The sequence below is a fragment of the Mus caroli genome, unplaced genomic scaffold, assembly GCF_978045245.1.
Source record: "Mus caroli unplaced genomic scaffold, Mus_caroli_1 scaffold_11, whole genome shotgun sequence".
In the NCBI taxonomy this organism is placed as follows: domain Eukaryota; kingdom Metazoa; phylum Chordata; class Mammalia; order Rodentia; family Muridae; genus Mus; species Mus caroli.
Genome location: NW_028227266.1, coordinates 121,750,790 through 121,766,150, shown reverse-complemented (window position 1 = coordinate 121,766,150; position 15,361 = coordinate 121,750,790). Strand labels below are relative to the sequence as shown.

Below are 15,361 nucleotides of genomic sequence, written 5' to 3'. Positions count from 1 at the left end.
GAATTCAGGGAGCATCCAGGGAGCTCTCAAAAATGAATAGTTAGGGCTTGATCTCTGGGGTAGAAAATATGACTTCAGGTTTCCCTCAACTTCCCCCATCAGTGAGGATAGAAGGGGCCTCAGGAATTGGTTTTCATGAAAAAGGAAGGAGGATGAAGCCATGTCAACAGTGGCTTGGCTGGAATAATGGTTATCAATTTTCCCAGAGAACCCCATTAGGCTGATGGCAAAGCAGGGGTAATTTTTAAGTATCCATTGGACATCAGAGAGAGAGAGAGAGAGAGAGAGAGAGAGAGAGAGAGAGAGAGAGAATGAATCACAAGAATGTCTTGCTCTTTGCCCAGTGTTTATAAGGCTCTTCTATCTCTTCCTAGTTTTATCATAGAGGCAAGAGCATTAACTTCTGTGAGTAGTCTGATTCAGGGTCCCCATCAAGGCTGGGGAAGGGTTGAATATGAGAAGCTTGACTTGTTTGGTGTGAATCGAGCTAGAGACATGCCCTGGAGCAATTCATTAATCTTACAAAGAGTTTCTTTGGCTTTGAAGGTGAGTTTTGGGGTTGTGTGTGTGATTTTTACTTCCTATTGGGAGGCCAAAAAGAGGCTGTAGGGTTTTTGTAAAGATAGGCAGCCACGGCCAGAGCCATTTGAGGTTTCCCAGGTAACTCTGGAAGAAGATATTGAGATTTAACACCTGGGGAATGTTACAACAGGCCATGTGGACAGACTGAGGTTAAGGAAATTTCTGTCCCCAAGATGATGATGGGGGGAATGAGTTCAGGATATTTTGAATCCTATTTTTGTTAGAGTGGAGACCAGTAAATCTTTGAGGCCATTAGGTGAAGTTTTAAATCTCCCAAATTTATATCATCCATATAATGATAAATGTATATTCCCTTTCTAAGTATGGTTTTAGTGTGGCAGCCACCACTTCCTGGCATATAGTGGGACTGTTGGCCATCCCTTGAGGGATGACTCTCCATTCATGTCTAGAGGCTGGCCCAGAAGTGTTAGTGTGGGGGACTGAAAAGGCAAAACACTGACAATCTTTGGGGTGTAGGGGATCGAGAAAAAAAAACTTTAATATCTATGGCAAATCGTGGCATATTGGCCAGGATTTCAGAAACAAGGGGAAGTCACCTCTGGCGTAATCCTGAGATCCACATAGTATTGTTGGTGGCCCACAGTCTTGTAATAGCTGTCATCCCTTGGATTTCTTTTTATTTGCAAAGATGGGAATATTCCATAGGCTATAGGAGGGGTGTGGGAGGGATAAATATGTTGGAATTGTTCTTTAATGAACTGAATAAGAGCTTCTAATTTCTCCTTGGGTAAAGGCCATTGTTCAACGGAGATAGACTCATTTGAGACCCAGTCAAGGCAGAGAGTATCATATCTGTTAGAAGGGCTCTTAGAGTTCAGGGTGGTCCTTGGGAGGATGTTTGCTTTAGTCCTCTCTCTGGATATATCCACTTTCCTTGTTACTGACAAGCACCACATCCAGGGCTTCTCAGATATCTCTCCCCAGTAGGTTGGTGGTCATGTCCAACATAAAAGGTCTGATAAGGCCAGAAACACCATCTGGCTCCTCCTCCAGATTTGAAGGTCTCTTTTGTGGAATACACCTGGGAGGAGCCTCCTATGCCCATTGGTTGTGGCACAGGGATTAGTTCCCAATCTTGTGGGACCTCAGATCATTTAAAAATAGTTCTGTGTGCTCTGTTTGAATAAGGCATTTAAACAGTTTTACCCCAATGTTTATATTTGGGGTCTGAGTTTTCCAAGATGTTACTGACCCACATGATTTTCTGGGTTTTCCCTCTTATTGTTGGGGCTGAGGGTTGCCACTTTTAGAGTTTAAAGGCTCAAGAGGATATTTTTATTGTATGTAGAATGGCAATCCTTTATCCAATGGAGTCCTTTACAGCATTGAGGACAGATTGTTTTAGGAGGAGTGGCTTCCAAGTGCTTAGATGGTCCAGACATAGGATATCCCCCCCCCCTTCCAGTGTCCCTCCTTTCCACATTTAAAAAAAACATTTTTCTTTTATCTTAAGGGCCATCTCAAAGGCCTTGGAGAGAAAAGTGACCCTATGGGAAGCCATCCCAATGTCTTGAGTGGCAACTATTCATTTAATGTCAGAACTAAGTTTCCATTGGAAGAGAAAAACTGGATGTTGGCTTGAAAAACCCCCAGAGGGCAGACACTCACTTAAGCCCCGGGACAGCCGCGCACCCAAGAAGACACTGAGACCGAACTCAGGATGTAGAGAGTAAGATTTTATAAAGCAGCAACAAGCAAGCACATGGACCAGAGGCTCTGGGGTCGAAACTCATACACCAAGTGAGGTGCAGAGGAGAATCGACAACCGGCCCAAATTTTCACAGGCTTTTATAGGAGAAAGGCAAGGGGGGAGCAGGGCAGGGAAAGTACAAATTTACGTCACCAAGGGGTTCTGCCAAGGGTTATTCTAAGGGATTTTCCAAGGGGCTTTACGTAACCAAGGGGTCGTGTCCTATATTTTGGCAATGTACTTGATTTATTGGAACATTCTGAGATTGGTTCGAACCCTTATCTCAAGAATGTTCCTGGCACAATCCTTAGTTGGGAGACCCTTATCTAAAAAATGTTCCTGGAACAGTCTTCATTTGGGAGGGGGTCGGACTCTGGCGTGAAGAGTTCAGAAGTGTACTTTGGGGTGAGAAGTTCAGGAGTGTTCCGGGAACAGTCTCTGGATGGGAGGGGTAAGAGAGTTCAGGAAGAGTTCAGTTTTTCCTCTTTCAGGCTTATGTACCAACATAAGGGTCTTGTTTTGACTCAACCTCATCACCATTGTTAACAGAGGAGTAGCGGTCAATTTCACTCCCATGATCCTCAGAGACAAACAAAAATGCATCATGGCCTGAGCATTCTTTTTCTGATTCTGGGGAAACATCTGTCATAGACAAAGTGAACGTAAAGACTTTCAGTAGCAAAACCAAAACTGCAAGGGCAAAGTAAAGCAAGCATTCCTTCAGGAAAGGCAGGAGATTCTACATGAATATCTCCACAGGTCTTTGCCATGCGTGACCTAACTCCTCAGGCCTTGCCATAAGGAAAGCAGTCTGTAGTACACTCATGAGCCTTTCCCAGCAGAGACTTGGTCGGGAACAACATCAGAGAGAAACCCCTCAGGTTTCTGACAGAGGAAGAGAATCGAGGAATTCCTGTCTTGGGATTTGGAAGGGAGTGGAGGCTATGTGATCTTAGGCCTGAAGGGCACAAAGGCATACAAAGTACCCCAGAGTTGGGTAGCCTGTTGTGGTGCTGTGGAAAAATTACCTTGGCCCAAAAGTTCATGGAAGCTCCAAGGGATGTATTATTAGTTTTTATTTTTTCTGATCTGTTGCAGGCATCTATTCCTATATAAAGCCTTCCATTGAAGTAACAGGACTACACAGGAGGAGGAACAGACATGGTGGTATATTAAGGACAGCATGAAGGCTCAGGAGAATGGATTTGGTTCAAGGGTCATGAAAACCATCTTCTCATACTGGCTGTCTAATCTTTTTTTTTTTTTTGGTTTTTCGAGACAGGGTTTCTCTGTGTAGCCCTGGCTGTCCTGGCACTCACTTTGTAGACCAGGCTGGCCTCGAACTCAGAAATCCGCCTGCCTCTGCCTCCCGAGTGCTGGGATTAAAGGCGTGCGCCACCACGCCCGGCTTGTCTAATCTTTTAATTCATTGGCCTGGTAGGGATAGCAGTCTTGTGGCTGAGAGTGAGTGTGTTGAACATTAACAGGGAAAGCCAAGGTATTATTTCCATTGTAGGCATGTTTGAAGGAGTCTCTAATCTTGCATAATTGTTGTGGTAATTTGTAGGGGGCAGAAGGGATGGAGCCTTTAAGAGTTTTTGAGTATCCTTAGTGGATGAGGCATTTGGGCCATAAAGCAGCAGTGGGGGATAAAGAGAAGTGGTTATGTGAGGGTGTCAGGGGCTATTTTCTGTCTGATATATTCGATGACTCCTCCAAGGACAATGAGGTTCCACATAGGGCAGTCTTTAGGGTTTTCCTTGTCAGAGTCATCAATGGAAGTAAAGAGTTTGGGTCTAATCCTCATTTTTCTTCTGGGAGGGACTGAAGCATTCCAAATGACCTCAATGTTGGGGCAGGAGAGGGGGTATCCCTTCTTGGACTTCTGGCCTTCATTGGAGATAGGGCACTCAGGTCCAGACCTCACCATGGAAACCATCCAAGGAACTAGCTGAAGGACCTCTTCTCTCAGAAGGAACTCCTCCCAGATCGAAATTGCTTCCTTCTGGGAGATTTTTAACCCCTCACAGCTTGAGGAAGGACCAAAGGCCCCTAATTTGGGAATCCTTCTGGTGAGAAGCAGAATTTAAGGAAAAGGATGGAGGCCCTCAGTCATAGAGGGAACATTCCTAGGACTGCAGTGGTTTGGGGGATTCCACTGAGGCTGGATGCAAAGAGTGTCTGTAAATTTAAGAAAACCAGTGATGTCCCTAAGGGTTTTTAACTGACATTGTTACCGGCTTTATTTCAGAGAAATTTAGAGAGGTGATTTTTGCCAATGCATGAAGGGCTGTCGGGGTCCAACCAGAGGATTAATCACCCCAGTCAATGCTGGGAAGCATTCCTGGCTCAAAGACATCAGTTGCCCCTTCATTTCTCAAGGGCTCACATAAGAAAGTAAAGTAAGGACCAGTTGATTCTCAGGTCAAGATGGCAAGGGAAGACATCAATGTCCCTTGGAAGGGGAGTACTCACCATCTTCTGTGCCTCTTAGAGGGTCCCTGTTTGGGTGCCAGGAGTGTGTCTTCCACCCCCGCCAGCCATTGCCACCAGCAGTCTCAGGGTGTGGAAGAGCTGAGGAGCAGTGAGTATGGCAAGACTGTGTTGGAGGGCAGTTCATTTATTGAAATAGAGGAGCTAGATTATATAGCTTGAGTCAGGGGAGAAGAGAGGAAAAAGAATAAGGGAGGAAGTGCTACAGCAGAATTCAGGAATCTCTGGAGATAATAAACTAGATTGTCACATGATTTCTGAGAAGCCAATTCCCTGGCAGGGAAACAGAAGTTTACCTGGCTTTATCATGACAGGGCCTTTATCTCTATGGGGTTGAGTAGGCCCAAGCATGATTTGGGTAGGGAGTGTACCCACTCCTGTCATGCTCTCTGAGAGCTGTCTGGGGAGTGGACAGCTCTCTACAATCCCTCATCTTGCTTGGGAATCCACACCAGTAGATGACTGACAGTCCAGTATGGAGTTGGATACTACTAGCCTTCTTAACCCTCCTCCTTCTCCTCCTCTTCCTCCTTCTTCCTTTTTTAAAGATTTATTTAGTTATTTTATGCAATGGGTATCTTTGTACACTGTAGCTATCTTCAGACACACCAGAAGAGGGCATCAGAGCCCATTACAGATAGTGTGACCATCTGTGGTTGCAGGGAATTGAACTCAGTCCCTCTGGAAGAGCAGTTAATCCTCTTATCCACTGAGCCATCTCTCCAGACCCCTCTTCTTCTTTTCTTAATCTTACCAATCTCACCCTGCCTTATAAACTTCTTGTTTAGATTTCTTCAACAACAGATTTCTAACAAGACTTTTAGTCAGTTGCTATTGTAGGATTACTGTCCCCTAGCTGCGGAGCCAGAGGTCTGCAACACACAGTTATTCCCTGGCAGTGAAGATGAAATTTGCACCAGGGACCTTGACTCTCCCAATCAGTAGTAATGAGTCTAATGATAAAACTGCCCTCTTTCCAACCACAGATTGTTTATTAATAAACAAAAGGAGGGATCTAGGGTAAAAGAGCTGAAGGAAAAATCACTCTGACCCTGACTTGACTCTAAGCCCAAGAAACAGAATCCCACCAATCCCTGAACTTGCCACAGAAACCCACTGTGGTGATTTGAATAGGTTTGGCCCCGTACACTCATGTGTTTGGATATTTAGCCCCTGGGGAGGGACACTATTAGGAGGTGTGGCCTTGTAGGGTAGGTGTGGCTTTGTTAGAGGAAGTGCATCATTGTGGAGGCGGGCTTTGAGGCCTCATATATATGCTCAAGCTCTGCCAAGTACAGAACAGTCTTCTCCTGGCTGCCTGTGGAAGACAGTCTTTTCCACTGCCTCCAGATCAAGATGTAGAACTCTCTGCTGTCTCCATACCATACTTAACTGCATGCCTGATCAAGCCCGCTCAGTCAGTCAATGGGTTCTCCAGCGCAGGAGTGAGGATTGAAAAGAGAAAGACAAGTAGACAATGCTGTAGCGTGACCCCAGTCAATTCTGAGACTGAAGGCAAATTTAATTTTTCCAATCTACTTTTTATACCATTTTAATTACATGCAAGTATTTTGGGCGAGTAGTACAATAAGGAACTAACAAGGCAGTGAGCAAAGTTCTGTGATTACTCCTGTGACAGGGCTTGTCATAATGACCAAAATGCTTGAGCCCACTTACTTGTCCAAGCCCAAAATCTTGCCTGAAGCCTACTACTGTTGTTTCATCCTAAGATTAAAATTCCTGCCTTACCCTACTTCCCTATTATAGCCTAAAGTTAGATTCTTGCCGAAACGTACTTATTATGCCCTATTCCTGACAGAGCTTACTTCCTTGTCATGGCCAATGTCAGGTTCCTGCTTGAAGCCTATTTCCTTGTCCTTGGCCAAAGTCAGACTCCTGCCAAGCGGCACCCCAGAAGGCTTTCCACACATGCCATCATGTTTCCCCCTCCATGACAATAATGGACTAAACCTCTGGAACTGTAAGTCAGTCTCATTTAGACACTTTCTTTTCTAGAGTTGTGATGGTCATGGTATTTTTTCAAACCAATGAAACCCAAATTAAGACACCCACCAGTCTTTGAGCATGAAAACCCACCAATCCCTGAATAGAAGTACCTACTAATTCTTGAACTCACCCAAACTCAGGAATTGAAATCCCATCAATACTCATCCTGGAAATCTCCACCCCTCTCCCCCCCCCCAAAACCCATATATACACTGCCTTATGCTCAGTTCCCTGCTGCTTCTCATCCCTCCTGTATTACCTCCACCCCAATAAATCTTTTGTGTGAGGTTTGTTGTATTCCTTGGCTCCCAATAGCCAGGATATCTTTTGCAGCAGAGCTATAACACTTTCACTAGTAGAAAGCATAACACTTATGTAGGAGAATTCTACTTCCTGTTATTCCCAGATTGTGAGGTCCCCCGAAGACCACCAGAGACCACCAGGAGTTGAACTCATATGCATAAGCAAAGAGTCTTTATTCAAGCTCAAGATTAGACCCTCCAACCTCCCCGGCACAGTGGAGGCATGGAAGGTCCTAAGAGGATACAAGCCTTGACTATTTATGGTTACTGTAGCATGGGGAGGGACTTTCCAATTTGGCAGTTATATGATTGGTTGACATTTGCTTGGCATATTTCTATTGGCTAGTAATGATTTCAGCTTGGTATGAACAATGGTTGCTAGCTTAATCAATATGCTTTAAGACATTAGGTACTTTCCCCTTAAATACTGATTAGTTGTTGATAGGAGTGGAGTGGCTATTTGCCCAGGGGAATTGTGATTGTTGTCAAGGTAACTTGGTTCTTGGAAAAAGTTGGGGTTTTTCACAGTAGCCGAGTTCATTCAGAGGCCAAGTTAATCATAAAATGAAGTCTGAAAACAACATGGAATTTGTAATGTAATCTGGGCCCTTCATTTCCCTCTTCACAAGTACCTAAGAGGGCCCAATCATGGGACCTCAGTGTTAGGGTCTTAAGTTGTAATGGTTGATATCGAGACTTAAGGACCAAGATCTGTACAGGATTAACTCAGTCTTTCTCAAAGTTATCTAGTCTATTAAGGATACAGGAGCAGTATGATAAGTGGGCCAGCCAAAGAAGACAGTAGGGTAATTAAGTAGGGGGACCCATTGAACCGACTTCAACTGCCCCAGTAGTCTCCTCCTCTTGACTATAAAGCCAGAGACACATGCCAAAGCTGCCAAAGTTCTGCTGCTTCCTAGAGCTGGAACATGGCCCCCCTTGTTCTATTACATCATCACCAGCTTTCTGTTTCTAACTCCTTCACTGCCTAGCTCAGCTGTCCTAGAACTTGCTCTGTAGATTGACCTTGAACTCAAAGACTTGCATGGCTCTGCCTCCTGGGATTAAAGGCTTATACTACCATGCCTGGACCTAAAACCTAGCTGGGTGAGATCTTGCCCCAGGGTCATCATTCCCTTAATTCAATTTAATATCTTTGAAGACAGAATTTAGCTCCATTTTACTTCTTGGTGCCTCTTTAATACTTAAACCATAAATTTTATATTTTTTTCTCTCTAAGCTTGCTATGCTTATTCAAAATGCTCTTCATGAGACTTAACCAGAGAACAAAGTCTCTGCTGGGCATTTCTGAGACTTCCCTTGACAATGCCATTAATCTGAGTCTCTTCACCTTAGCCTCAAGAAGATTCTTCAGACAAGGGCAAAAAGCAGCCACATTCTTCACCAAAATACTATAAAAACAGTCTCCAGGCCACGCACTGAAACTCTCCACTGAAACCTCTTGAGCCAGGTGCCCCACAGTTCAAATCACTCACAGTAACCAAGTCTTCCATGTTCCTAATAGGATGGCTCTTTAATCCCCACTTAAATCATTCCGTGGCTTTCCAAATCCAAAGTCCCCAAATCCACATTCTTCCAAACAAAAACATGATCAGGCCTATCATATACCCCAGTCCCTGGTACCAACTTCTGTCTTAGGGTTTTACTGCTGTGAACAGACATAATGACCAAGGCAACTCTTATAAGGACAACAACATTTCATTGGGGCTGGCTTACAGGTTCAGAGGTTCAGTCCATTATCATCAAGGCAGGAAGCATGACAGCATCTAGGCAGGCATGGCAATGGAGGAGCTGAGAGTTCTACATTTTCTTTTTTTTTTTTTTGGAATCAGACCCAAATCAAGTCTCTGCTTTAAGTCATAGCATAACAGAGGGTATATTAAAATTTTTATACGTATGAAGTCTTAAAAGATTCACACATCTTGCTGTAGCGTGAACAGTAGTAATATCTGTCAGTAAATGCAAAAAGTAAAACAAACAAACAAGTCCTTCAAACAATTAAAACAAAACGTGATGACAGGAACGCTATACTCCGCCATTAAATGACAGCTCATGTCCATGGAATTATTTTGCCTGGTCACACATCTGAACCCTTTAAAAAGCCAGCGAGATCTTTAACATTCTCACTTACTACACAAACTGATTAAAAAGGATGACTTTGAAAATTAACAAAAACCTGACAGGTCTTAAAAGGATAAACACCAAGGTAAGTTCTATATAAACAAACAAAATGGTAAAAGCCATTTCTCAATGGTCCACAGGAAACAGCAAGAGTCCAAGAAACCACAAGCTACCTGTCAAGATGGCAACGAAGTCTTCTTCAACCATGTTCCTGAAATCACTTGCCAGGATGCACACGTTTTGAAAAACAATCATTAAGTGTTTACAAGAATGGGTGAGGCAAACATGGAACTTGGAAACGCAAGGGCTTCCCTTGACTCCAGTGCTACATGCAGGAAGCACACAGTGAAGCAAGCAGACTGTTTGGATCATCAGCGTGGCGTGTCAAGTGAATGCCCGTTCCAAAGAACTAACTTAGAAATTAATGTGAGAATCAGGCGGTAATCTCTGGAGAAATGCTACAAGAATGGACAACAGGAATATTTAAGCCAAGCATGGCAATGTATGTCAATCCTCTCCCTTCCCCCCATCTCTCCACTCAGAAGGCTGAAGCAGTAAGATCGCCACTAAGCTTGGGTCTGGGCAACACAATAGAACCCAAACCAGAAGCCAAACCTTTGTATATGTACTAGGGTGACAGGAATTAATAACTCAGGGCCTGAATATGTGCTAGGCACATAAAAACACTAATCTTTAAAGAAAAAAAATTGTGTTAAGATCACATCTGACTTCTGATTTTTAAAATATGCATCTTGTTTAACTATGAAGTCTAGTATGACAAAATTTCACTTCGTTCCTCATAGAAGCTCGGAGACGTATGGGCTCACTAGCAGTACATCTTCTGTTGTTGTTGTTGTTTTTTTATTTTTTAATGAAATCACGTGTGAAGTTTCTTCTGAACGTTCTCAAAACACACAACGATTTGGAAAGAACCAAACAGAGAAGAAACCAGTACTTGTGAAAGTTCCTGCTTCCTTAAACTGGACCTCAACTCTGTCCCCTTCCTTATTTCTGCATATACAATAACTGCATATTCAATCAAGAGCACGTTATCAAGCTAGGAGTAAGATATATACCTGAATCATAGCACTAGATCTCCTCCTGAGGCAGGAGAATTGCTATGAATCCCAGGCCAGCCTGGTCTACAAAGAGAATTCTAGGCTAGCAAAAGCTATGTAGCAAGACCCTGTGTCAAAACAAGCAAGCAAGCAAGTGAAAGACCCCCAGAGGGCAGACCCTCACTCAAGCCTTGGGACAGCTGCATACCCAAGAAGACACTGAGACCGAACTTAAGATGTAGAGAGTAAGATTTAATAAAGCAACAACAAGAAAGCACATAAAAAGCATATAAACCAGAGCTCTGGGGTCGAAACTCATACACCAGGCATGGTGTAGAGGAGATTCGACGACGACCCAAATTTTTCACAGGCTTATATGGAAAAAAAGCCAAGGGGAGGAGTAGGGTAGGAAAAGTACAAATTTACGTCACCAAGGGGTCGTGTCCTATATTTTGGCAATGTACCCGATCTATTGGAACATTCTGGGGTAGTACCAGGAGGCCCTTATCTCAAAAATGTTCTTGGAACAGTCCTCAGTTAGGAGGGGTAGGACTAGGTTTGTTCCAGGAGACCCTTATCTAAAAAATGTTCTTGGAACAGTTTTCAATTGGGAGGGGGTCGGACTCTGGGGTGAAGAGTTCAGGAATGTACTCTGGGGTAAAAAGTTCAGGAGTGTTCCGGGAACAGTCTCTAGATGGGAGGGGTAAGAGGACTCTGAGTTGAAGAGTTCAGGTGTCCAGTAATTTTCTTCTTTCACAAGCAAGCCACCACCACAACCAAGAACCCCGAACAAATAACTGGCAGTTGAATTACACAAAGTAGTGTACTCCAGCAAAACCCATGAGCATGGGTACGAGTGTTCCCACCAGCACCAGAGACAGACTAAGGAGCACCATTCCTTTGGTGTTTCCAGTGAAATATCTAAAAGAAATGAATCAGAGGTCCCAGTTAAGACCTTAAAGAGTACATGGGAGAAATTCCAATTATTCCAAACTCTTTAGTAAACCAAGTGTTTGCCAATAAGAGATAAGCAAACGTTTTCTTTGGGTAACCCTGGTACTTAGGACTGCACCGTAGGGTATGTCTCCTAGGATAGACATACACGGAGTACTGCACATTCCAAAAGCCGACTCTCTCACACTCCTATGGCTGCCCCGACTGCCTTTCCATCATCCAGACAGAAGCCCAAGTGTGCGCAATACGCTGGCTGCTGCCATCCTTAAGAAGTTACGCCAGGCAGGAGTGCAGTCACGTTGGAACATGTAACCATAACAACCAAGCACTGAAACGCTTACTGGCATAATCAGGACACGTTGTCTTCACCCAGCTTGTAAATGTGGACCCTTCCATATTGCACACATTCAATTTAAAGCTCACCAAAACTAAGGCAATGCGTTCACCTCTGCTCTCCAGATTTTAAATTCATTTTGGATGACTCAAAGAACTGAGAGAAACTGAAAAGTATTTTCCTTTTTTTTTTTCCCCAAAAACTCCTTCCAAAAATCTTCAAAGGTAAGTTTTCTTCAGGACAGAGCAAAACCAATGGGACACTGACTAATGCACACAGCCAGGCCAGTTTAACACATCCTAGCATCAGGAAAAGGTGCTTTTTCTACAGTGAGGCAGCTGTTTGCTTAGTCAAATATTATTTATGTTCAATATTAAAGTCTGACCCATGCCCAGATACAGACTGCCGACTTCATGGCAGAAACTATCTTTATGCATGAGGGGCTGCCAAGTCAATGAATGGGTTTTCTTTCCTTAGATTTCTGCAGGCAAAACCTATCTACCACACAAATACATTCTAAGCACCAGCTAAAGAGTTCATCGTAATTTTGCACTAGCTTTTGTGTTATCATTAACTTAGTAGTTAAGAATATGAAACCAAAGTAGCTTATACTATCCTTTTTATTGAAGTTTTTTTTTTTTGGGGGGGGGTGAGGGTGGTGCTGTAATCTTCTATCCCTTTAGATTTTTAAAACTTAGAAAAGTACCTTGAAATGCTTTTTCTTTTCTTTCTTTAATGGTTTTTTTTATTATCTTTTGGGACTAACTTCAGTGATGTGGATAGCAGATTTTGGACAGTTCGTAGATTACGGGGACTCCATGTGAAGTGGCACACATAATAATTTTATTTTTTCCCCCAAAGGAAGACCCCTGCAGTCTGAAGATAGTTGACCTACTTTGTCCAAAACTAACACATCCAAGAAAGTCTTGAGAATTAAGAAGCAGGGCAGGGCTTCTACTTTTATGGAGACTGACACATAAAAACTAGAATAGTATTTTCTTCCTAAGCTAATTCAGCATTGCTTTCATTAGAAAACAATAATGTGCTTTGTTTACTTGGATATTTGCTTTAAAGGAACGATTAATTCCCCTTTCATATGCTGTTAAGTAGTTAAAACAGCTCAGCTAGGTAGACTGCTTCTCCGAATACTATCCGAAACACATTTATCTTTGGAAAGAAAGATAAGTTATAAAATCACCGTATCGCCAAAATGCAGCGATCTTGACAGAGGTGAACATATTCACACAGGAAGTGCAAATACACATGGCCATTCAAATACAGACTTATAAAGACAATGAAAAATACCCAAAATAGCAATTCTCTATATAAAATTTTATATTAAAATATTGCTCATAAATAAGGTGATATTATGAACTCTATTTCCCTCTTAAAAATTCTCTCTAGTAGTTTAGGTGAATATAAGACCTTACTAGGCTTCTATTGTTTTGACAACTGAGTTACAATAAAAATTGATCAATAAAACACTGTAACAGAATATTTAAGTAGTCACATATTTTAAAAGTTAGGGAGGGGCATTTAGTAATTATAAGAAGTCCCCCAATGAAGCCAAATGATTGACTAACCTGGACTAGAGTGATCTGCTTTATTAGATAAAGATAATGAGTATTATCTTATGTTTTGCAAGTACAACAACCATAAAAATGGACCATGACTTCCTTGCCATGTTTTCTCGGTCCGTATGCTTAGTAGAGCAGTAGAGGATAAAGCCGGGCAGCTACGTTCCCTTCAGTGGTTCATGGGTAGGTGTGACCTCGTCCCTGTCCGTCCCACTTGGAGGCATGGCAACTTGGAGCAGTTCTTGAGGAGTTGCTCGATAGCCACGTGACGGACATGGAGCTCTGACGCCAGAGAGTCCTTCTCTTGCACCTGGTGTGTTAACTCTTCAAAAACCTCCTGGATTCGCTGTTGGAGCTTCGCACTCAGTTGTACTACTTCAGCAAGAGTCATCGAATTCAATTCTTCACGGCTGTAACGTGGATTCTGGGTCTGGATATTCCCGTCTGGACCAGAGCTTGTCTCTTCTGTTTTCTGTGCCTGGTTGTGACTGTGAGTCCACAATGCATCTGCGTCTTCCAATATACCCAGCCCGAAGTCTGTATTTTCCCTGTGCTCCAGGATTCTTTGCGCATAGCTTGAGATGCTGCCTGTGTTTCTGGCTGAGCCTTTTGCCGAGTACTTTGGCACCTGAGAGTCAAACTGTGGGAGCAATTTCTTCTCTGGCTTATGCCTGAAATTCAACAGGGGATGCTGGGAAGTTTTGGAACACTCAGAATCCAAATCCAGATTTTTATTTTGGGCATACTGCACAATCCAGTTTATCTTCTTACTCACGATGGTTTTAACCCCTTCGTAAGTACTTTTGGAAAGCTTGGAACGAGAACAATCCTGGTTTGCTATTAAATGGTATTTTTCAAAGCAGTCTTTATGACCTCTCAATGATTTGGTGTGTAAAAGATTAGACTTTGGCACTCCCTCGAGATTTAGCTCGAAGCAAATGTGGCAGAAGGAGAGTGTGTCTTTGTCTGTTCCCAGTTTACAAACACTGCAAATGTTGTCATCATTCAAGTCAATGTTTACAAACTGCTCCTCTTCGTTCATAGTGCCTGTCGGAGACTCCGCGGCCACCGACCGGAGGGTCCCGGGGGCGCCAATCGAGGATCGTGGGCGTCCGGCACGGCGTGGAATCCGTCTCGTCTGTCCGTCTCGTCTGTCCGTCCGTCCGTCCGTCCCGGCACTGGTCCTGACCACCAGAGCGGCTCAGAGAAGGACCTCTACCGTCCGGCTCCGCGGGCCACCGTCCGCGCGCCACGATCCGATCCGCACTATTGTTTCCGCCGCCCGAGAGTTCTACATTTTCATCTGAAGGTTGCTATCAAAATACTGGCTTCCAGTTCACACCTACAATGACACACCTACTCCTACAAGGCCACACCTACTTCAACAGGGCCACATCTTCTAATAGTGCCACTCCCCGGGCACAAACCATAACAGCATGTCTTGGGTGTGTTTGATTTTTCTCTGGATCCCACATCACTAGGCTGAATTGGTAAATTCTGACTGTGTACGTTAATCAGAGTAGCTGAATGGGGATTTTTGATCGCTGAATGTTGGTGATCAGCCTTAGGAATAAGAAAGTGCCAGCATAAAAAAATGGCCAAATAAGGGAATAGACCTTGGTGAAATGTGAAAGTGCCTAAATAAGGAAATCAAACGGTTTAGATAGGGAGAGTGAAGGGGGAGAGCAAGGCCTCCTAGTGCCATGTTTGCCACACTTGGGCTTGTTAGTGTCTTGCAGTTCCTGTGAAGGACCCTAAGGACTTTGCCAGTCTTATACTCCCCCAATCCCCCTTTAGCTTTCCCCTCCTGCCTGGGTCAAGGCTAGGCTAAGTTCCATTCTCCACCCACAGAAACATTCTTGAGTAAACGATTCTCAGAAAAACCCCAGAATGTACTGACTGATAGTCACTTGAACCTCTGGAAAGTCTCAGAGTTCAAATGCGTGTCATGATCTATCCATGCTTGCTAGCCAATAGATTTAAAGGTCAATATGCTTAGCTAGTAGGTTTGAACTGTAACCTTGCTGATGTAACCTGTATATCAGTGTCTCACTCGAGGGCATCTTGAAGTAAGCACCACTGACTGAGGGTCGGGGGAGGGGGGTGGTCATCTTACATTTGGGAGCTCGTCCGGGATTCAAGGAGACCCCTGAGCAACCGAAGACTAAAATGATCAGAGGGAAAAAGATGGAGCTCAACAA

General features: G+C 43.6%; 1 protein-coding gene and 1 long non-coding RNA gene across 2 annotated transcripts in view; one reads left to right on the top strand and one right to left on the bottom strand.

Moving 5' to 3' along the window:
* Nucleotides 1-15,361, top strand: part of LOC147002173 (uncharacterized) — a 20,974-nt gene extending 5,613 nt beyond the window's left edge. The window contains exon 3 of the long non-coding RNA XR_015044513.1: nucleotides 14,205-15,361. This is a non-coding gene — a long non-coding RNA (uncharacterized LOC147002173). The remainder of the gene's footprint in view (nucleotides 1-14,204) is intronic.
* LOC147002174 (protein EURL homolog) lies at nucleotides 13,148-14,206 on the bottom strand. Its single transcript, XM_085828219.1, has one exon. The coding sequence runs from the start codon at nucleotides 14,200-14,202 to the stop codon at nucleotides 13,330-13,332; it is 873 nt and encodes a 290-aa protein (XP_085684345.1). The 5' UTR covers nucleotides 14,203-14,206; the 3' UTR covers nucleotides 13,148-13,329.